Here is a 24,902-nt window from a genome sequence, read left to right as displayed (position 1 = left end):
TCACAAACTTAAAAAAGAATATTTAAAAGAAATTCTTAGATTCTGGATTATAGTGGATTTTGATTAGTCTCATCCATCCCTTTAGGATGAGTAGAGTCCGCTAATGAGGGGTTCATGATGAATTGCAATGTGGCCAGTGTCACTCCTTGCTGCATCCCCTAAGAGCAGTATTCATGATTGTAATCATGATGTGTGTGTTCACAGAGCTGGTTTGCCTATTCTGGGGGACAAGAAACCTGAGTTTCTGGGTGAAAAAACCTCCCTACCTCAGTATAAGACTGACTAACTCAACTTTTGTGGAAAGAGACCAGCATCACTGACAGGAATCAAACCCAGGTCTTTCCAACCAAAGGGATTTGTCTATACAAACTGAGCTACGGAAGCTCTCTAATGGATTTGAACAGATACCAATCGAACAGACACCCACTTCACACAGAATTAGATTGAAGAAAATCAATGTGCTGTATAGAAGTCATTACAGATCAAAAATTATTATTTTTTAGAGTCAGCAATGGTTATGAAGTATTCTCTCAACCTTAACAAGCATGGCTGCATTAATTTGCCAAAAATTTGGAAGACTGTTATCCTAAGATCAACTCCAACACAAATTGTAATGCTCCTTTTTTACATTGGAGAGTGCCAAATTAGGACTTTAGATCTTTCATCCATTACAATCTGATTTGTTTCACTTACTCATTGTTGTGTGTAAACTGTTTGTTCTGAATAATATGTTGTGTGTAATATGTTTGTTCCGAAGATGCTGATTTGAAATCCAGTGAAACATAAGCCAGTTAATAAACATCTTTTTATAATTTAATACATTTGGTGTTGTTGTAGTACTGCTAAAATAAGTTATGGATAAATACCATATTTTTGTATAAAACTGCAATATATAGCAAAGCGCTTCTAGTTAAATGCAAGAAGTTTTTACTTTTGGGCAAGATGAATGTCTTGTATTCTTCCAAATAAATATCGAAGATCCATACAGCCTTTTACAATAATCTGATGGTCTTTCAAAAGTTTTTTGCCATCATCAAATATGCCAACTCCAACTTTCAAAATACTAAAAAACAAAACAAAAAAAAACTATAAGCAGAACAAACTAATTATTTACATAAACATAAATTACAAGCATTAATGTAAAAGTAAGCTGTAATATAGTGATTTTCTTCCTTGACTACTTGTATAATAACTAAAACACTTTTTCTGAATGTTAGTCAAGTGGGTTTTAATTTATTGTCCTACATGTTTCGCTGATTTTTGCTATCGCATCTTCAGGGAATACAATTGGTAAGCTATATGAAGGTAACAGACTAGGTTTTAACTGACAGTTCTAATTCATACAAAATTAGTATTGTGTGAAACAATGCACGTGTCTCGGGAACATGATTTATTTGTTACGAGACATAATGTAATTGGCGTGAAAGTTCATTTCTTTGATGTTTAGTGATCTGATTAAAGCTTTCCAAATTTCCGGTAGGATTAGACCTTGATTCTTATTTAGGTTTCCTATTGAACTGGCAACCGTAGCAGCCTCCTTGAAGGTTCTGGAATGGTAGTTCTCTTCAATATAGGGCATATGATTCTTATCCCACTCAATGAGATGGTTGGTAGAAGCAAAGTGGCAAGAAAGGTCTAAAATATTTTGTCTGTTGTTTCTGACATATCCTGTGTTCTTTCTGACTCGTTTCGAAGATTCTAGAGGTCTGACCAACGTAACTAACACCACAAGAGCAAGGTATATTATATACTCCAGAGTACTTGTAGAATGGATCAGGTTCTTTCGGTGATCTTAAAAATTTCCAAATAGTATTGAATGGCTTGAATGCTACTCTAATATTGTGTGGTTTTAGAAGGATAGTCAATTTTTTGAAAATACTGTTGACAAATGGAATAGTTATAGTACTGATGTATTGGGTGTCATCACATTGTCTTTGTGGTATATCAGAAAAGAGGATATTGTTGCAGAGTCTTTTAGGATAACCATGTAAGGATAGCTCTCTGGATATTGTAGTTAATTCTTTTTGTAAGTCATCTTGGTCTGTTGTGTAACATATAGCTCTTTTCTTAAGCATATGGATAACGCTAAGTTTCTGGGATATATGATGAGACGAGTTGAAATGGAGGTAACGTCCAGTATTAGTAGGTTTTCTATATACAAACAGGTTGATACTGTTATTGGTTTGTTTTTTTATTAGGATGTCTAGAAATGGAAGTTTTTCATCTTTTTCAATTTCTAATGTGAATTTGATGGTATGGTGGAAACTATTGATTTGGTTGAGATAATCCATTAGTTCTTCTTTTGTATGATTCCAAATGATAAAGATGTCATCAATATATCTGTACCAAGTTTTCGGTTTTGGGGTGATTTGGGAAAAGATTTTATCCTCTAGGTCTTCCATGAATAAGTCAGCACAAGAAGGAGAGAGGGGACTACCCATGGCTAATCCAGTAAGTTGTTTGTAGACTTAACTTGTACATATTTGGTCTTATGTATTACAATAAATAACTTTTATTATTAAAAGACCAGAAGATAAATGATAAAATATATATACAAAGAGCCAACAAGTTTCACTAGCTACTGTCTAGCATTTTCAAGGCTGAACTGGTGTGAAAACAAATGCATTGAGTTACATTTCAAAAAACATACACTTTAGTAACTGTTAGGCCGTTACATTTGATCATTCTGTTTGAAGGCGTGCATGTGTTCGAAAGCTTCAGTCAGATATCGGTACATGACCACGTGTTTTGTAGTTGTTTGCATATTGTAATTCTGTTGAACTGAAAGAGAGAGATGATGAGATTTTTCCATATGTCTTTAAGAACAATGCCCTGATTTCTATTTAAATTATTGCCTGAGCGTAATACCACAGCTGCTTCTTTTAAAGTTCTGGATTTGTAGTCATTCTCGATGTAAGGCATAGAACTGATACGTGATTTGATGTTGAGAAATGATGTGCTAAACCAGATGCGATGATTCTATTATGATTGACATCCCCCACATGTTCCTTCTGGCAAAATTAATGAAAGGAACAATTAGACACACCGAGACCTACATTAAAAACTCTCAACATTTTGTAGAAAAAATCAAGAGTATTAAAATATCAGAAACGGACATTATGGCTAGTCTGGATGTAGTGTCCTTATTCACTAATGTACCGATCATAGAGGTAGTTAACATTCTGCAAGATCTTTTCCCTCAAGACATCACACAACTGTTTCATCATTGCCTGAATTCAAATTTCTTCAAATTCAACAACACTGTATACAAATTAGAAGGACTAGCCATGGGTAGCCCTCTGTCACTACCATGCGCAGACCTTTTTATGGAAAAACTTGAAAAGGATATTTTTTCCACCATTGTACCAAAACCATCAATTTGGTGGAGATATGTCGATGACGTGTTCATCATCTGGAAAAACACCATGGCAAACCTTCTCGTATTTCTGAACAAAATCAACTCACTACACAATAAGATCAAATTCACTATAGAACTAGAGAAGAACAAAGAACTCCCTTTTCTTGACATCCTAGTGAAGAAAGAAGATAACAATTTCCAACTGTCCATTTACAGGAAACCCACAGATACTGGTAGATATCTACATTATTCATCCAACCATCATAGATCACAAAAACACAGCATCATTCACATGCTCTGTAATAGAGCCTTAAGGTCGATTTCAAAAGAAACAGAGGTACAGAGAGAACTGTCACTAATATCTAACACTCTATCGCTTAATGGATACCCTTCTAACATTTTAAACAAATGGCTATTTAAAGATAACCACCACCAACGTGTCACAGTACCCCAATATGTGTCCACAGCTGTTATTCCATATATTAATTCAATTTCCACAAAATTGGCAAGAATGTTAAAAGCTCATAACATCAGAGTGGTTTTTAAACCAACTACCATGATCAGACAAATCTTAGGATCACTTAAAGATGAGGTACCTTTCTTCAAATGTCCTGGAGTATATGAAATTCCATGCATGTGTGGCCTTTCTTACATTGGTCAGACTTCAAGAAGTTTTGAAATAAGACAGAAGGAACATGTGGGGGATGTCAATCATAATAGAATCATCACATCTGGTTTAGCACATCATTTCTCAACATCAAATCACGTAATAGATTGGAAAAACAGTTCTATGCCTTACATCGAGAATGACTACAAATACAGAACTTTAAAAGAAGCAGCTGTGGTATTACGCACGGGCAATAATTTAAATAGAAATCAGGGCATTGTTCTTAAAGACATATGGAAAAATCTCATCATCTCTCTCTTTCAGTTCAACAGAATTACAATATGCAAACAACTACAAAACACGTGGTCATGTACCGATATCTGACTGAAGCTTTCGAACACATGCACGCCTTCAAACAGAATGATCAAATGTAACGGCCTAACAGTTACTAAAGTGTATGTTTTTTGAAATGTAACTCAATGCATTTGTTTTCACACCAGTTCAGCCTTGAAAATGCTAGACAGTAGCTAGTGAAACTTGTTGGCTCTTTGTATATATATTTTATCATTTATCTTCTGGTCTTTTAATAATAAAAGTTATTTATTGTTTGTAGACTGTTTTTTAGCAAATCCGTCAAGATCTCCTAACACCAACTCTAACCAAATGGAAAGAAGAACACTACTCAAATTAAGGAATAATAAAGACATCATCATACTTAAAGCTGACAAAGGCAACAATATTGTTATATTAAATACAAAAGATTATGAAGAAAAAAATTAAAAATCTATTATCAGACACATCTATTACATCCTCAGTACAGATCCTACGCAAAAAAACCATAATGACAGCAATGAACTATTACATGGAATGATTAACTGGACTATAGACTTAATAAAAAAGCTAAAATCCATGCACCCGTTGACTCCAAGATTGTATGGTGTTCCTAAAATACATAAAGAAGGTATACCATTACGTCCAATAGTTGATGGAATCTATTCTCCTACTTACCAACTGTCTAAATATCTAGCCAAGATTTTACAATAACACATCCACAACTCAGATACTTATATTAAAAACTCAAAACATTTTATTGAAAAATTAAAAAATATCCCTATATCTGACGATGATATACTAGCAAGCCTTGACGTCACATCTCTGTTTACAAACATTCCAGTTGCGGCATCTTAGACAACTTGTTCCCAAGAAACATCACTACTTTGTTCAATCATTGTTTAACTACAAACTATTTCATTTGCTAAAAAGCATTCTACAAACAACTTACTGAATTAGCCATGGGTAGCCCCTTCTCTCCTTCTCGTGCTGACTTATTCATGGAAGACCTAGAGGATAAAATCTTATCCCAAATCACCCCAAAACCAAAAACTTGGTACAGATATGTTGATGACATCTTTATTATTAGGAATCATACAAAAGAAGAACTAATGGATTATCTCAACCAAATCAATAGTTTCCACCATACCATCAAATTCACATTAGAAATTGAAAAAGATGAAAAACTTCCATTTCTAGACATCCTAATAAAAAAACAAACCAATAACAGTATCAACCTGTTTGCATATAGAAAACCTACAAATACTGGATGTTACCTCCATTTCAACTCGTCTCATCATATATCCCAGAAACTTAGCATTATCCATATGCTTAAGAAAAGAGCTATATATTACGCAACAGACCAAGATGACTTACAAAAAGAATTAACTACAATATCCAGAGAGCTATCCTTACATGGTTATCCTAAAAGACTCTGCAACAATATCCTCTTTTAGGATATACCACAAAGACATTGTGATGACACCCAACACATCAGTACTATAACTATTCCATTTGTCAGCATTATTTCCAAAAAATTGACTATCCTTCTAAAACCACACAATATTAGAGTAGCATTCAAGCCAGTCAATACTATTTGGAAAATTTTAAGATCACCGAAAGACCCTGATCCATTCTACAAGTACTCTGGAGTATATAATATACCTTGCTCCTGTGGTGTTAGTTACGTTGGTCAGACATCTAGAATCTTCGAAACGAGACAGAAAGAACACATAGGATATGTCAGAAACAACAGACAAGATATTTTAGGCCTTTCTTGCCACTTTGCCTCTACCAACCATCTCATTGAGTGGGATAAGAGTCATATGCCCTATATAGAAGAGAACTACCATTCCAGAACCTTTAGGTTTCCTGTTCAACGGGCTGCTATGGTCGCCCGTTCAACAGGAAACCTAAATAAGAATCAAGGGCTAATCCTACCGGAAATTTGGAAAGCTTTAATCAGATCACTAAACATCAAAGAAATGAACTTTCACGCCAATTACATTATGTCTCGTAACAAATAAATCATGTTCCCGAGACACGCGCATTGTTTCACACAATACTAATTTTGTATGAATTAGAACTGTCAGTTAAAACCTAGTCTGTTACTTTCATATAGCTTACCAATTGTATTCCCTGAAGATGCGATAGCAAAAATCGGCAAAACATGTAGGACAATAAATTAAAACCCACTTTACTAACATTCATAAAAAGTGTTTTAGTTATTAAGCTGTAATATATTTCTGTACATTCAATCACAATGAATAACATTATATAAAGTTGCAAATAACAGAGGCATGTACATAAATCAATAACTTTTTTTTTGCAAAAAAAAAAAAAAAAAAAAAAAAAAAAAAAAAAAAAAAAAAACAGGAAATGAAGATACTCTGAATTTTAATGGTGTAAAACATTTACAATGAGTTAACATTTCATATGATACTCATGTAAAATACAAAATGTGATATTATTATATGAGAATGTCCGTGAAGTATGAAGACTCATTGCAGGATATCCATGCTAACCATTATTCACATAATACATTATGTGAAAATAAACTCATTCTCTGACAAAGCACTCATGATTAACTAAATCAATAAATGAAAACTCATTTCACTTATTCACCACTCTTCGAGCAAAAATCTAAACTCACTCATGTTAACTGCATTCACAACTTTCAGAGATGATTTCTTGTCAAGTGTAAAAATTTCTTCAGCATGAATCCTATAAAAGTTCCTTTAGTAACTTATCATCATCATCATCATCATCAAATTCCTGCCATGTACCCTTCAAGGGGTGTACAGGATATGACAGTACTACATGAAAAAATTACATCATTACTAACTTCCTATCTACAATTTTCCTCCAAATCAGTCTGTTACTTGTCAAGACTCCAACATTATCAGATCTTATATTTCTATCGTCTAAGGCACTTTGTACCGTATCAATCCACCTATATCTTGGTCTTCCTCTGGGTCGTTTTCCTGCCAACCTGGCAGAGAACACTTGTTTTGCTAATCTTTCCTCTCCCATTCTATTTAAGTGACCATACCATCTGAGATTAGCTCTGCTAACGCATTCCTGGATGCTGACAATGTCAAGTTCTTTCCTAATATCCTCATTTTTAATATGATATTGCCATTGATGCCATCTGTTCACGCCTCTAATCTTTCTCAGGACTCTCATATCTGCGGTCTCTAGTCTTTGGTCAAGTGTTTTACTTCTGACCCAGCTCTCAGATCCATAAGTTAAAATTGGTTTGAACACAGTCTTGTATACAGCTAATTTAGTGTTCCGACTAATTTCTTTCTTATTCCATATGAATTTATTCAATTGACTTCCCACGATACCAGCTTTGCTGATTCTGTTGTCTATTTCTATATTTAGTTTACCACCTTCAGTAAAAATTGTGCCTAAGTAGCTGAAATGTTTTACTTGTTCCACAGGTTCTCCATTCACAACACAGTTGACATTTTCAATGATTCTGCCTATTTTCATTGTCTTTGTCTTTTTATTGCTGACCTTCATACCATATCTATTACAACAGCTAGTCAATTTAGTCAGAGAATCTTGCAGACTTGTAGCGGATTTATTTAGAAGTATAACATCATCCGCATAAAGCAAAGAGCTGACATTAACATCTCCAATTTTGATATCAGGTTTAATACCACATTCCTTCATAATGTGATCCATATAGATAATGAATAACAGAGGGGATAATGTACATCCTTGTCTCACACCAGATTTAACATTAAACCATCTTCCTGTACTTCCTTCAATTCTAACTGCTGACTCACAACTCAAATAAAGACTAAGTATTGCTTGATATAATGCCCCATTGATACCATATAACTGCAGCGTATTGAATAGCTTCTCTCTTGGCACCTTGTCATATGCCTTTTCCAAATCGACAAAACTTAAATACATATCTTTGTTATATTCCCATGCTTTCTCGACTATTTGTCGTAAAGTGAAGATCTGATCCTGACAGCCTCTATTTGGCCTGAATCCAGCTTGTTCTTCACCAAGCTTTTCTTCCACAATTCTTCTCAACCGTTTCTCAAGTATACTTGCACAGATCTTGCCAGGAACACTCAGTAGGGAAATACCTCTGTAATTCTCACATTCAGTTTTATTTCTCTTTTTATATATGGGTACTATGAGAGCTCTGCTCCAATCATCGGGAATTCGTCCCTCTGTCCAGGCTTTCTGAACTATGCAGTGCAGCCACTGTAAGACTCTTATACCACCATACTTCAGCATTTCTGGTCGAATATCATCTACTCCTGCTGCCTTTCCACATTTCAAGCCTTTGATTGTTTTTCTACTTCAAGTATGGATATGTATTCCTGACTGCATGCCTGGTCAGTGTTTTTTATCACTGTGCTGTCATCACTGCTTGTTTCATTTAGCAGTTTTTCAAAGTAATTACTCCATACTTCAAGGATATCTTTTTCTCCTGTTTTCATTTCACCTTTATCATCTCTAATTCCTTTTACAGCACTCTTTCCTCCATTCCTAAGCTTTTTCAACAACCTCCAGAATATTTTGCCACCTTCTTGATATTTATTTTCTATATTCTTGCCAAAGTCCTCCCATGACGTTTGTTTAGCTTTCTTACATTTGTCTCTGTATTCTGTAAGAGTAAAAGCTGACTTATTTGCAAGGAACTTTTGATATGCTTTCTTCTTTTCCTTCACTGCTTCTTTAACTTCCTGTGTCCACCAGGGAGTTCTGATTTTTTTATCCTTGCACACAACCTCACCACATGCCTCTCTGGCAGAATCAATCAATGTTTCCTTCAGAGTTTGCCACTGATTAGTAACTTATCTGTTTCACTTATATGCTTCCCCAAACCTCTTTTCTGCCTATCAACCATTTTGTAACTCAAAAAATCTCAATCTGTCCTCACAGAGTGTACTCTACAGACCTGTTACCATTTTGGTCACTTGACTCTGGATCCTCTCCTACATTTTGTCATCTCCAAGAAGCCTAATCAAATCTGTGCTTACATCTGACTATTCTTTACAGTTATCTGCATCGATGTAATGAAAACGATGAGAAAAAAATGAAAATTTTGTATAAAAAAGCATTTCTCATAGCAAAACTAACCTACTATCTTCAAGTATACAGATCAAATTTTCTGGAAGTGGTTTTTCCATAATATTCAAACGAAACAGTACACATATTTCTTGAGATGTTGACAACTGGAGTAGTGACACAGGGTGAGGATGAACATCTTGAGATACCCACTCACAATCAAGGCCAAGAACCTGTAATATAAAACATATCAACCATAAACTTGAATCACTACACAAGCATCCCTCTCCCCACAGACACAAAAATTTTATGTGATTGTGATGCTTTTCTTTTGCATATGTTATAAAAATAAAAACAAAAATGTTCCATCAAATACCATTTTCTCATAGATTCAATATTATCACAAATGTATACAGTCAGCTCCTAACATATGATGGGATTCCATTCTGATGATCCCATTATAAGTTAAAAGGTCATAAGTCAGAAATCAATACATGAATCATAAGATGTTAACATTAAATGGGTGAAAAGGCTTGTGTAGTCAAAGTTTATTTAACAGTTTTAATATACAACACAGGAATAATAAGAAAATAATTGGTATTTATTTACTGATATTCTGCTGGTATTATACCCAGCATTGTCAGAGCAAAAAAGTTTGTCACAGTATGCAAACAGCAACAGTTGGTTAGTAGTGTGAACAGTTTAAAAATTGTAACCGACAACACAAATAACTAAAGTCCTAACTGATATCATCTGCTGTGTATAAAGAGAGAGTAAACAAGTATTAATTTGATCTTAAAATGATTGCTTCCCAGATTTTTGGTAAATTGATATAGCCATACTTATTGAGGTTTGTGGGATGTTTTAAAGCTCATGCAGAGTCAAAATATCATCTCTCTTGTGTAGCACTTTTGTTCGTCTTCATCTGATCTTGCATGAAGGGATATCCAAGACATGGTCTGCTAGTCCCAACTTGCCATAAGGTGCTAATGCATAATGAATCAAACAGAATACAAAAACAAAATGCATTTCTTACAAGATGTCTACATACAAAATCATAGATCATGATTCTACTAATACACAAAAGAATAAAGACAAACAAAAGTGCTACACGGCAATCATTATACGCTGGAGAGATTGTTTTTGGAATCTGCAGCAACTTAAAACCATTCCCCGATTGTTTAATTCAGAAAAGAAAGAGCAGATGGCTGTATCAATTTACCAAAACAGTCATTTTAAGATCAAATTAATACTTGTTAACTCTCTTTCTTTATCCAATAGTTTTAAACCAGGAAGTAAAGTTCATATATTATTGAACTACACTTCCTGGTGTAAAACTGTTAGCAAGCTTTTTCATGTAAAGCCATCAAGAGTATAAGGAACACCCCAAATACACCCTATGCTCTATTGATAGTATAAACAGTCCTACATACAAACTTGCTGTATGTAGAAATTTTTAAAATATGTTAAATGCCATATTTTAAAAAGTTTGGACATAATGATTACTTTCGATATTACTTCACTATTCACTAATGAACCATTAACCGTGGTTTTGTTAAAGTCGCATCCCCCACCCTGACATATTTGAATTATTTAATAAGGAAATACCATGAGTAGGCATATTTAAATACATCGCCGTCAATATGGATAAAATACACCATTCCTCTACACTTCGTATTCATCATATATTTAAATATAATATCAATGGTATTACAATTTTAATATGTGCTTTGCATCCATGGTAACCTGGATGTATAGATATGTCTTGGCCAGTTGGGGGGTTAAATAAATTATAATACCAGAATTAACTCATGTAAAATATTATTTATTAGTATAATTTTCACCTGACAATCACAGGCATCTTCAGTATGAAGTTGAGCAATAACTGACAATTCCAAAAGGCGCCACCTAAGTAGTGCAAGATAACTAAAAAAAGGTCATTAAATTTCCTAACAAAAAAAAAAAAAATCATATTCAAATTTATAGTACATGCAAGTTATTTCACACGAAAAGAGATAACACTACTTGGGAAAGCCATTCCCTGCAGCCAATTTCTACACAGAACACTTAGAGAACTAAACACTGAACACAGTCACTCTCAAACCAGTAATTTGGCTGCACTATGTTTGTGTTTGCTATTTGGCCACATGGTCCAGACATATTACATATATTTTTAATGCAATTAAATAGCTTACACCCTAAAATCCACTTCACAATGACAAAGAAATCTAACCACTGCCTTCCCTTTAGATGCTTTAGTCATATGCCTACCAAAAGGTTCTTTATCTTTTTTTTTTTTTTTATATAAACCCACACATACTGGAAGATATTTGCACAAACAATCACACCACCATCATCTAGATCCTTGTTCTTCAACCTGTGGTCCTTTGTCTCTTAGAAACAATGCTCCAGCCACATATATCAAATTTTCTAACCTCTAAGCAGCATCAGATGTCGCACTAGCTAAAAATTGTAATTTTATAATATTGGATTTAATAAATAAAATACTATCTACATAGGTTTATGTTTCTGTCTTAGCCGTCAGCCAGTCCACGAAATATTCCTCCTATTTTCCCCAGTCTGCAGGTGTAAAAAGGTTGAAGAACGCTGATCTAGATCAACAATATGGTATCCTAAAAACACTAGCTCATAGAACCACCTATTTCAATGATACCTCTGAACCCACCTACTTTTGCCACACTTTTTTAAGCAATGGCTATAATCTCCAAAAAATAGAATAAATAATAAATGTCTCTCTTCCTCAAACTCCTTCCCTCACCTAATACAAAACTGTTACTACCCCATATATTCAGGGCACATCTGAAAAGATATCCAGAATGCTTAATAAATATTAGTTCCTCACCACATTTAAAGCATATATCAAGTTGGCAATCCCCCCATTTGTTCACCTATGGCCAAACTCTCTCCTTTATCATATCCAAGAGTTTATGAAGTGCCCTGTTCTTGTGACCTCGCTTACAACAGACAGATAATAAGATCTGTTGACATCTGCCAAGAGAACATAAAAAATACATTAGGCACCATTGTTATGGAAAGCTGAGAGTAAAAGACCATGCCTTGGATACCCCTTCATATAGGAACAGATGAAGACAAACAAAAGTGCTACACAGAAATCATTATACGCTGGAGAGATTGTTTTTGGAATCTGCAGCAACTTGAAAACATTCCCCGAATGTTTAATTCGGAAAAGAAAGGGCATATGGCTGTATCAATTTACCAAAACAGTCGTTTTAAGATCAAATTAATACTTGTTAACTCTCTTTCTTTATCCAACAACAGATGCCAATTCGGACTTTAGTTCTTTGTGTTGTCCATTACAAATTTTAAACTGTTCCTACCATTAATTGTTGCTATCTGTGCTGTGAAATTGCCAGGTATAATACCAGCAAAATATCAGCAAATAAATAAATAAATATTAATTATTTTCTTTTTATTTTTGTGATGTGAATTAAAGCTGTTAAATAAACTAATGATGTTAACAATTAGAATGCCTAAATGTGCAGGTCTGTTTTGTTATATTTTTAATTGGTTGTACTCTTTGTTTATGGTGAAATAATACAATTTACAAATTATATATAAAATTACTGTGATAAAATTACATAAAAAAACACTGTAAAGAAACATTGTACCACTACAATAACAGACTATGAACTGGAATTAAGTTTGACCTGAAGCTACAGTCCGGGCTAAAGTTCTATTGTTAGGCATATGTGAGCGTGTGACTTCACGAGTGTACCAGTATCTGATAGCAGAACTATGTGAGTCTGCCAAACTATAACTAAGGTTACTGTTTATGTGAGAAGAGTCTAGGATAATTTCTTTGGATTCCACTATGTCAATAAGCCACTATGCCACTAAGTCATTAGCTTCTTTATATGAGTTGCTCCAGTCCTGAAAGTAGTTCAGGCACAAACTTGTTTGCTTACACTTGGATAAAGGATTAAACCAAGTATATTAAAAGAATACTATCTTTGGTCCATAGTATCAGTTACTGAATGGAAAAAACGTCAGCAATGCATGGGAATCTTTGAAAAAGTGCTTGAATGAGGTGGTATCTGAATGTATCCCTGGTGTTCAAAGAATAAATAGGTTGGGAGTGAAATGGATGTGCAGCCGTATCATGCTAGAGATCCAAGAAGAAGAAGTTGATGTGGAAAGAATATCATGAGAGGAGTTATGAAATATATAAAGCTCAGGCCAGAAAAGTAACGAGTATTGTGAGAAAAGCTAAAACGGAGTATGAAAAGAAATTAGCCATGCAAGCTAAAGGCAATCCAAAAGAATTTTATTGTTATATCTCAAGCAAAAGAAAGAATGAATGTGGAAGAATAACTTTATTGAATGCAGATGGTACATGAGGGTCAGAAGCTAAGGAGATTGTTCAGTTAATGAGTGCTCACTTTGCTAAGATATATCAACCAGGTGTATGTAGCATGGTGCACGGTGCTACTGCTACGTTGGATGAAGAGTTACAGGTTCATGAAAATGAGGTTGAAGAGCTCTTGCATAACCTGGATAAGAATTTCAATAAGGACAGATGGAATATCTGCCTGTTTGTTAGAGAAATTTCAGCTGAATTGGCTAGGCCTTTCACACATTTGTATAACTTGAGTCTCAGCTCAGGAATGATACCCCAGGAATGGAAGGAATGTATGATAGTTCCATTGCACAATGGTGGTGCAAAAACTGATGTGTCTAACTACCGACCTATTAGTATCACTGGTGTGGTAGTTAAAATTTTAGAGAAGTTGGTAAGAACTCACACACAGAAATGGGTAGACAAGCATTCTATACTCTGCAGAGAACAGCATGGGTTTACTAAAGGAAGGTCATGTTTCAGCAATTTGCTCATATTTTATAACAATGTTACGGCCGAGTTGGATAAAGGAAATGGATACACTATGATAATGTTGGATTTTTCTAAGGCATTTGATAGGATACCACACGATAGGATGTTGTGTAAACTGGAGAATATAGGATTGGAACATAATCTATTGACTTGGATCAGGATATATGTTTGCACAATGATATATATGTTTTGATATATGATATATATCAAAAAGTGATATACAGTGGGTGTGAATCTGCCAGATTTAAGGTAAACAGTGGTGTACCTCAGGGTTCAGTCCTTGGGCCATTATTGTTCAATCTATACATTAATGACATCAAGCAGGATCTATCATCAGATTTGCAATTGTTTGCTGATGATGCGAAGATAGGCAGGGCAATCAGAGATGCTACTGATATTCAGAAATTACAAAATGATTTGAATAGATTGGAAATCTGGGCTACTGAAAATGGCTGACAGTTTAATGTTAGTAAGTGTCAAGTTATGCACATTGGCGTGATTAGAGTTCCAGTGTCATATTATATTAGCGAGGTTATGCTACAAGAAACTGAAGAGGCAATGGATCTTGGTGTATTGATGGATAAGAATTTAAAGTTCAAAGGTCACATAGTGTTGTGTCCCAATTTACGACTTCCTTTTATCTATATTCTTCTAACTTCTATGCCCGGGATTTTACCAAAACTTAGACCAATATCTAAGTTGATGCTCCCCGTAGTACCCCTAATATTTGTATTTATACTGCGCCTTTTGGGATATTTAGTTTAGGATATTACATACATAAACAAGGAGAAAGAACTCAAATATATCTGAAAGTGTAACTATTGCAGTCGTGACACTTAATCTCTTTCCTCAAATTAAATTTCCCGCATGATTAGGTACGATGATTTTAAGCGGTGCATTGGATTAGCAATATCAGACAACTCTTTTATCATTGAACAAAAGGTTTATTAAGTTTCTAAACATGGTACAATTCAAATACTAATCTAAAATACTTATAGACCAACATTAAATCATTACAAGCAATATGGCTATTTGTGATTATGCTGCCATACACATTAATTCATAAATTCATCTGATGTGAACAAATTAGATCAATTCACACTATCTGATTTTTCATACTGAAGTAGATTAACAAGTTATTCACTGCTAGCACATACTTGTGACATTTCAATTATTTTATACATTACATTAGGCATTCAATCCTTAGGATACGTAATTACTTAATTCACACTATTCCGTTATACCGTTATTTGCACTAACACACAATTATGTCATTTAAATATCTTGTGCAATATATTAGACACGCAAAAATACCTTAGGACTCTTAATCATTCACAAATCTTTAACACTAGTCAATCTACACATAACACATTCTATCACATACTAAAGTCCTAGTATAACTTCAACAGTTCTATATTGGAATCACGATACTTTTCACAGACAAATTTCTAGCTAACATAGGTTATGATTTACAGTACCTTTCTTGAGCTTTTCGTATGGGCCTTTATTCTTTTCCAAACGAACCTTTGGTATAACTTCTCGTAACTCTGGAATACTTTAACACACATATATTTGCTCTACTATCAGCAACGAGGACATCGATCTCTTTACAGCTTTCTGCTTTGCGTAGTTATCACTAGCGTCGAAACGAAGAAGATCCCTCCTTTTCTAGGACTCTATGGCAATTTTTCCTTTGCTTCCTACTCGGGAAAACAGGAATCGAAATCCTGCTCACTTTCGTTTCCGTGTTGTGACGAGGAGATATCACCCCTGTCGTCACTCAGGAAAACCCTGTGAACTCCACTGGAACCAAAACCAAACTCCAAGGCCAAAAGCGACTATCCAAAAAGAGGTCCCCCCAGGGGGGTTACCAACCCTTTTATAGCTGCTCCCCTAACAGCACCTTTTCTTACTTCCTTTCTCCTCCTTCTACTTGTTTTTTAATCATCGACCAATTAGGGTGGCATTTTCTCGCCAAACGTCATTTGATCGGCAAGCCCGTTCTCAATGTTTCAATCCGGGGATCGGCCCTAAGCAATAGCTTTGCTTTTCTTGTGCTAGCCTGACTTAATCCCCTTTCAAACCTTTTCTATGAATTCTACTTAATAACTTAATCTCTCACATAACGTATTTTATGACTCACCCCTTTCTACTTATTTACTTAACTCTCTCATTTTGAATCGTATTACAATATTAATCTATATTTTCCTTTGTTAGCTACTTATTTAGTTAGAATTCCTTATTTTAAGTCATATTACAATATTAATACATTCCTTCCTTTATCAGCTACTTTAACAACAACCCTTACGTTTTATACATATTACTGGATGCAAGAAATTTTCCATTAACTAATTCATTTTTTTTTTTTATGCAGGGGTTTTAATTTATGATATTTATTCTTCATGTTACACCATGATGGCTGAGAATACTACATTCCTAAGATATCAGGTGTAACAACAGCAAAAGTTGCAAATACAACTCAGAGGATAATTGCTATGTTGAAGCGAACCTTGACATGTAAGGATAAGGAAATAATTTTGCTTCTTTATAAGGCTTTGATAAGACCACACTTGGATTACTGTGCAGAGATTTGGTCTCCCTGGTTCCAAGGGCATAAAGAAGCTGTGGAAAGGGTGCAAAGAAGAGTTACAAAGATTATATCCGGATTATGGGATTTAGATTATGAGGACAGAAATTACAAAATGATTTGAATAGATTGGAAATCTGGGCTGCCGAAAATGGCTGTCAGTTTAATGTTAGTAAGTGTCAAGTTATGCACTTTGGCGTGATTAGAGTTCCAGTATCATATTATATTAGTGAGGTTATGCTACAAGAAACTGAAGAGGCAATGGATCTTGGTGTATTGATGGATAAGAATTTAAAGTTCAAAGGTCACATAGCAAAAGTTGCAAATACAACTCAGAGGATAATTGCTATGTTGAAGCGAACCTTGACATGTAAGGATAAGGAAATAATTTTGCCTCTTTATAAGGCTTTGATAAGACCACACTTGGATTACCGTGCACAGATTTGGTCTCCCTGGTTTCAAGGGCATAAAGAAGCTGTGGAAAGGGTGCAAAGAAGAGTTAAAAGATTATATCTGGATTATGGGATTTAGATTATGAGGACAGATTGCGAGTATGTGGATTACAGACTCTGGTTAACAGGAGAAAGAGTGATATGATAGAGGTCTATAAACTTTTGAATGGGTCTTATAGCATTTCAACTGATGAAATTTTTTGTTATATGGAAGGCGGGGAGAGAACACAGGGGCATCCATGGAAGTTAAGGTTGTTCTCAGTCGAGAAAGGGTTAAGAGCTAGGTTTTCCCAGATAGCAGTGAGTGAGCAGAATAATTTGCCCTTACGGGTAGTGAGTGCATCTAGTGTGAATGAATTCAAGGGTAGGTATGATAGCTGGGTTGGGAAATTTACAGCGTCCCTCGACGAGTCCTTGACTCCCTGGAGGTATTAGATAATAATAATAATAATATAATTTCTCGGTATCTTTAATTTATATAATAAAATAACCTATTCATTTCCAACACCCAATTCTATCACAGGAATTCCCATAAAAATACCTGGACAGCACTGGATGGAGTCACCAAAAATTGTATTGACTATATTTTCACAAGAAATAAATGAAAAACATTGGTCCAGAATGGCAAAGCTAAAAAAGCCTGATTTCGACTCTGCCCATGATGCCCTCTCAGTAAAGATTAAATTAAAATTCAAAAATAACATTCCAAAGAGGAACTGTAATCTAATAGATATAAGCAAAATAAAGAAGAACATATAAATAATTATATGACAAAACCATAGAAACAGAACTGCAAAACATATCCTTTGCTCATGTAGAAACTGCATAGAACCTATTGTTCTCCATAGATAAGAACAATAGTCAAAAAACACAGCTATCAAACCAAATAACAATTGAATCATCCTGAAATCTTAAAATTCCCCAAAGAAAAAAGAGCGGCTAAAAGCACATTAAATCAGAATAATTCCAAAAAAAGTAGACAAATATTATAAAAGGCTAAAAAATAAAATCAATAGAATGTGCAAAGCAGCAAAAGAATTATTGTTAGAAGAAAAAGTAAAATAATGTCAGGAAGCAAATAAAAATCATGACACTAAAACTGTTTACAAAATAATAAAAGATCTAACCAAAGAATATAATAACATCACCTTAAAAATAAAAGATTCTAATAATACAGAAACCAGCACAATTCAAAATACACAAAAAATATAGAAAGAATAGTACCACACACTATTCCAAAGAAACCAAATGTGGGATTCATCAAATAGTGAAGAAAAAGAAAGGGCACCTGCTATCCTAAAAGATGAGCTAATTAAAAGCAATAAACCAAATGAAAACATCCCAAACTCCTGGAATTGACCAAATTCCTACTGAACTCTGGAAACACGGAGGCCAGAAAACCACAAAATATTTATTGAAACTTTTTAACCAAATTTTATTCTAAGGATTGGAAAACTGGGATCATAATATCCATCCATGAAAAAAAAAAAGTGACAAACAAAAATGTGAAAACTATTGCCTTATCACCCTCATTGAGGAGGAACAAGCTGGTTTCAGACCCACAAGATCTACAATTGATCAAATCTTCACACTTAGTACTATAGCAGAAATGTGCTGGGAACACAATCTACCACTGTAGCTTCATTGACTTTAAAAAAGTCTTTGATTCCATAGACAGAGATGATCAACATCCTAAACTCTAAATCAATAGACTCCGAATTGTTGACCTTCATTTCAATCTTTTACAAAGACACAAAAGCACTCATCAAATTTAATACTATAAAGACAGAAGAATTTAAGATAGAAAAAATGAGTCATGCAGGGCTGCCTACTTTCACCACACTTATTCAACATATACCTAGAGGAAATATGCAAGGAAATCTCCAATGAACCAGGGATAAATATAAATGGAAGAAACATCACATATGCAGACAATATAGTAATCCTGGCAGTATCCAAGCTACAATTAGAAAAAAACAGTCCATCTTTTAAATGAAGCATGTAAAAACTTTGGAATGAGGATCAACAGCAGTAAGACCAAATTAATGAAAATATGAAGAGAAGCTGAAAACATCTTCTCTCCAAAACATCTGGAGAACCAAACCCTAGAATAAGGTTTGGTTCTGCGATTCATGTACACTAATGCCAGGAGTATTAGGAACAAGAAGGAAGAGTTTTTGGCCATGGTTGGCACTTCCAGGCCACAAGTTGTCGGTATTAGTGAAACATGGCTGACAGAAGATGATAAAGCTAGTGGGATTGAATGCGATGGGTATAGCGTGTTCAGGAGTGACAGGGTGAATAAAAAGGGGGGAGGAGTGTTATTGATGATAGCTGATGAGCTTCAGCCAAGGAGTATAGAAGTTGAACTGCAGGATGGGGAAAAAAGCACATTTGAGGCTGTTTGGTGTGAGATACAATCTAGCAGAACAAAATATACAATTGGGTGCTGCTATAGACCGGGTGATGGAGTGGATGGTGGGAATAGTATGCATAAGCAAATAGAAGAAATGAATGGAAAGAGGGTAATTATTATGGGTGATTTCAATTATGGTAATATTGACTGGAAAGAGGAGAGGGCACATGGGAGGAAGGAATTGGATTTTATGCAGTTATTAAGGGACAACTATCTACGGCAACATGTATTGGAAAATACCAGGGGGCAGAGAGTGCTGGACCTAGTAATTGCAACTGAGAATGTGGCTGTAACGAACATGACCTTGTTGCCACCAATTGGTGAGAGTGACCATAAGGTCATGACTTGGGAGGTGGCTAAAGGAGTCGAATTTACAATTAAGACAGGGTATATGTGGAATTATCGGGCTGGTAAGTATGACAAGCTTAGGTGTGTGCTTGGCTCAATGCCATGGCATGTAAAACTGCAAGGGCTGGATGTTGATGGTGCATGGGAGGTGGTCAAGAACTGTTTGCAGGAGGCAATGGTTGACTGTATACCAAGAGTCCGAATAATAAATCAGGTAGGGGTTAAATGGATAAATAACACTATTAAGCTTGAGCTGCAAAAAAAGAAACAATTGTGGAGGGAATTTAAGGAGAAGGGTGACCATCAGGTGCATGAACAGTATAAAGCTCAGGCCAGGATGGTAACAAGGGTGGTAAGAAAAGCAAAAGCAGATTACGAAAGGAAATTGGCCATGCAGGCTAAAGAGAATCCCAAACAGTTTTTTCAATATGTTGCAAGTAAAAGGAAAAATGCTCATGGTAGAATGATCTTAAAAAATGCTGAGGGTAGGGAGGTAACTGAATCAGTCGATGTTGTGGAATTACTGAGCGAGCACTTTGCAAGAGTATATCATCCAGGTGGTGGCCTTGCGGAAATGGAGGAACCAACAGCTTATACTGGAATTGTGATGAATGAGGTAGAGGTAACTAGTCTGTTACAGAACCTCAATGTCAATACATCTGTGGGATTGGATGGTATACCAGCTCGTGTCGTACGTGAAGCGGCAAAAGAATTGTCAGTGCCCTTGACCATTATGTTTAATTTGAGCCTCAGGACTGGGTCAGTCCCAAGGGGGTGGAAAGAGGGGAAAATAGTTCCACTGCACAAAGGTGGTTCCAAGGCTGCTGTTGAAAATTACCGGCCAATCAGCATAACAGGAATCATTATCAAGGTCTTAGAGAAAATAGTCAAGAGGAAAATACAAGATTGGATAGAAGAAAATGGGATACTGTATCGGGGACAGCATGGTTTTGTGAAGGGTAGGTCATGCCTCAGTAACTTGCTCACGTATTATAACACAGTGACGGCTGAACTGGATAAGGGTAATGGGTTTACAGTGATTCTGCTGGACCTTGCTAAGGCCTTTGACAGGATACCACATGGAATTCTAATCAGTAAATTGCAGCATATGGGAATGGACATAGGGTTGGTGAGATGGATAGGAGGGTGGTTGACGGAGAGATATCAGAGAGTGGTTTACTCAGGAGTAGAGTCCACAAGACGGCCTGTGACTAGTGGTGTACCACAAGGATCTGTTCTTGGACCACTGCTGTTTAATTTGTTCATAAATGATATAGGAAAGGATCTGAGAGGAACAGTTCATTTGTTTGCGGATGATGCAAAGTTGGGTAGGGCAATAGTGAATGCAGATGACGTCAAAATTTTGCAGGATGATTTGGATAGATTGGAGGTCTGGGCTAGGGAGAATGGATGTCAATTTAATGTGGCAAAATGTAAGGTTATGCATTTTGGGGTGAAAAGATGGGAGGCAGTTTACTGCATTGGTGGAACCGTGCTCCAGGAAATTGATGAGGCACGAGATTTAGGAGTGTTGGTGGATAAGGAATTGAAATTTAGGGGACACATTGCAAAAGTGGCCAAATCAGCTCATCAAATCACTTGGTTGCTGAAGAATACGTTGACAAGCAGAGACAAGCAGGTTATTGTTCCTCTGTATCGAGCCTTGATAAGACCTCATCTCGACTACTGTGCTCAGATTTGGTCACCTAGGTTTCTTCTTGATGGGGAGGAGGTGGAGAGGATCCAGAGGCGAGTGACCAAGATGATAGCAGGTCTGTGGAATGAACCGTATGAGAACAGGTTGAGGATTTGTGGGTTGCAAAAATTGGTTGATAGGCGGAGGAGGGGAGATATGATTGAGACATTCAAATTACTGAAGGGTTTCTATAAAATTAATTCAGAAGATATTTTTGAGAACAGGGCTGGTTGTGGGAGGACTAGGGGACATCCATGGAAACTGGGAAAAAGTGTGGTTAGTAAAGGTGTTAGAGCTGGGTTCTTTACTTTTAGAGTAGTGAATGAGTGGAATGCGCTCCCTGAGTCTGTGGTGGATGCTGTGACAGTGAATGAGTTTAAGGCGAGGTATGATAGATACTGTATGAATGTCGAATAGTTGTGATGAAAATGATTTGGGGCCTCCCTCGATGAGTCTAATGACTCCCTGGAGTTGCCCGTAATAATAATAATAATAATAATAATAATAAGTAAAATCCTTTGTCTACTTGGGAAGCACCATTACACACACAATTTAGACAGCACTGAAACAGTAAAGCACAGAATTAACATTGGATGGTCGAACATGAATACATTAAATAAAATATGGAACAAAAACAAACTCTCAAAACATCTTAAAATCAAACTATTCAAAGCCATGACCATTCCTACAGCAACATATGGAAGTGAGTCATGGCAGCTCACTAAGAAGGAATCACTCAAAATAAGTGCATTCGAGGGGAAGCACTGGACTGAACGTAAAACTAGAACAAGCAAAGCAAGATCTCAACTACCAGGACAACCTCACAGACATTATTCTTCAGCAAAGCTCCGATGGTTCGACGGAAGAACAGGAAAACAGCGACCACCCGAAGGAAAAGTTGGCTGAGATCCTTAAAAGAAAGAGGCAAATTCCCCAACTTCATTACTATGTTCGAGAAGACTAGAAGTGGAATCATTTGGAGACAGATTGTACAAAGGAGACTCAAGCCATCACCAGATGTGTTTTTTATGATTTAGTATTTTAGATGAGATGAAGAAGAACAACTAGTTAACCGACAATTGTTCAATCTGAGTGTTTTCTGCTGATAGACTAAAAAGTACAAAACTTATTTCACATTTAGGGAAAACATAGGCTTGATAAATTAATTATGTTTATTATGCCTTCATTTTTATTAAAAAAACACTAAAGGAAAAAAAAGTTTATATTGAGTTATGCATGTTTGTGTTTTCTTTATTTTTAAAAGTACTATTTATGTTTTGAAATAAAAATTTTAGTCATCATTTATATTAATAATATATAATTTTTCTTCAGAATAATTCTTTGTGATTTGTCACATTTTATGCTTCAATAAAAATTTTGGTTATTAATATTTACTGACTGTCTTTCAATATGACACTTTTAAAAATGTAAGAAATTATTGATAAACTGGTATTTATGAAAAGTTTTACCCACTAGTAATCAAAAAAGTTGGTAAATTTGCAATCCCTAACTGGTTCGAGATAATGGATATATAAAAGTTGTGAACCATGTCATGTCATTAAAAAAAAGTCATGAGTTCGCGTTTAAGGCTCCTTTGTCAGACAGCACTCTTTTGAACTCCTTGGTCTTCTCGGTAATAGATTATTTATATTAACGACCTGCAAGTCATGGATTAAAAGCCACCATTAGCAGTATTAATTGCAAAATGAACTATATTTCTGTTAGGGTAAAGAAAAAAAAATTTTTTTTTTACACTAAAGGAAAAAAAAGTTTATATTGAGTTATGCATGTTTTGAAATAAAAATTTTATTTCATGCTGTCTGACAAAGGAACCTTAAACGCGAACCCATGAATTTTTTTTTCATGACATGACATGGTTCACAACTTTTATATATCCATTACCTCGAATCAGTTAGGGATTGCAAATTTACCAACTTTTTTGATTACTGGTGGGTAAAACTGCTAATGGTGGATTAAAAGCCACCATTAGCAGTATTAATTGCAAAATGAACTATATTTCTGTTAGGGTAAAGAAAAAAAAATTTTTTTTTTTACACTAAAGGAAAAAAAAAGTTTATATTGAGTTATGCATGTTTTGAAATAAAAATTTTATTTCATGCTGTCTGACAAAGGAACCTTAAACGCGAACCCATGAATTTTTTTTTCATGACATGACATGGTTCACAACTTTTATATATCCATTACCTCGAATCAGTTAGGGATTGCAAATTTACCAACTTTTTTGATTACTGGTGGGTAAAACTTTATTGTAAGAATGTAAATGTAACTGTAAATGTAAGAAATTATTGATAAATTGGTATTTATGAAAAGTTTTACCCACCAGTAATCAAAAAAGTTGGTAAATTTGTAATCCCTAACTGGTTCGAGATAATGGATATATAAAAGTTGTGAACCATGTCATGTCATGACAAAAAAGTCATGAGTTTGCATTTAAGGCTCCTTTGTCAGACAGCACTCTTTTGGTCTTCTCGGTAATAGGTTATTTATATTAACGACCTGCAAGTCATGGATTAAAAGCCACCATTAATTGCAAAATGAACTATATTTCTGTTAGGGTAAAAAAAAATTATGATGGAAAAAAAGAAGCACAGAATATTTTAATATCTGAAGATTTATGAAAATATCTTTTTTTTATTCTAAACAGAAAGTATGCCTCTGAAACCATGTAGTCATTAACCACAGATCTTCAAAGTAATAATACTGAACTAACAGAAGAAGTAATTTCAAAATATTCATATAACTGTAAAACCTTTTTTTATTATTTCATTTTAATTTCCACCACACAGCATAATTTTGAGTTGGTTTTCCTTGATGGTAGGCAGGAACCTGTTTGCATGATGTGCAAGTTATTGGTCAAAAGCCATTTGTAGCAGAGTAAGAAAATGATATTATGAGAAAGTGATTAACAATCAACTTCACCATGTGTCAAAGGGGCCACCAGTTAAACAAACACCGCTAGTATTTTAGAAGTTTATTTTTCACTTGTTAGACTATAATAAATTTGGTTTAATCCTTATTGGTAGGCAGGAACCTGTTTGCACGATGTGCAAGTTATTGGTAAAAAGCCATTTGTAGCAGAGTAAGAAAATGATATTATGAGAAGATGATTAACAATCAACTTCACCATGTGTCAAAGGGTCCACCAGTTAAACAAACACTGCTAGTATTTTAGAAGTT

The 24,902-nt window shown here is 35.1% G+C and overlaps 1 protein-coding gene across 1 annotated transcript in view; it reads right to left on the bottom strand.

Annotated features, from left to right (window-relative positions):
* Nucleotides 1-24,902, bottom strand: part of Exd2 (Exonuclease 3'-5' domain-containing 2) — a 154,461-nt gene that overhangs the window by 119,161 nt on the left and 10,398 nt on the right. The window contains exons 3-4 of the mRNA XM_090392453.1: nucleotides 9,408-9,568; nucleotides 932-1,063 (exon numbers count right to left, since the gene is read on the bottom strand). Coding sequence (XP_090248579.1) covers nucleotides 932-1,063; nucleotides 9,408-9,568 — 293 coding nt within the window. The remainder of the gene's footprint in view (nucleotides 1-931; nucleotides 1,064-9,407; nucleotides 9,569-24,902) is intronic.

Source organism: Typopeltis vanoorti, chromosome 5 (genome assembly GCF_054136105.1).
Source record: "Typopeltis vanoorti isolate ZY-2024b chromosome 5, IOZ_Tvanoo_1.0, whole genome shotgun sequence".
NCBI lineage: Eukaryota > Metazoa > Arthropoda > Arachnida > Uropygi > Thelyphonidae > Typopeltis > Typopeltis vanoorti.
This window is presented reverse-complemented; position numbering and strand designations above follow the sequence as displayed.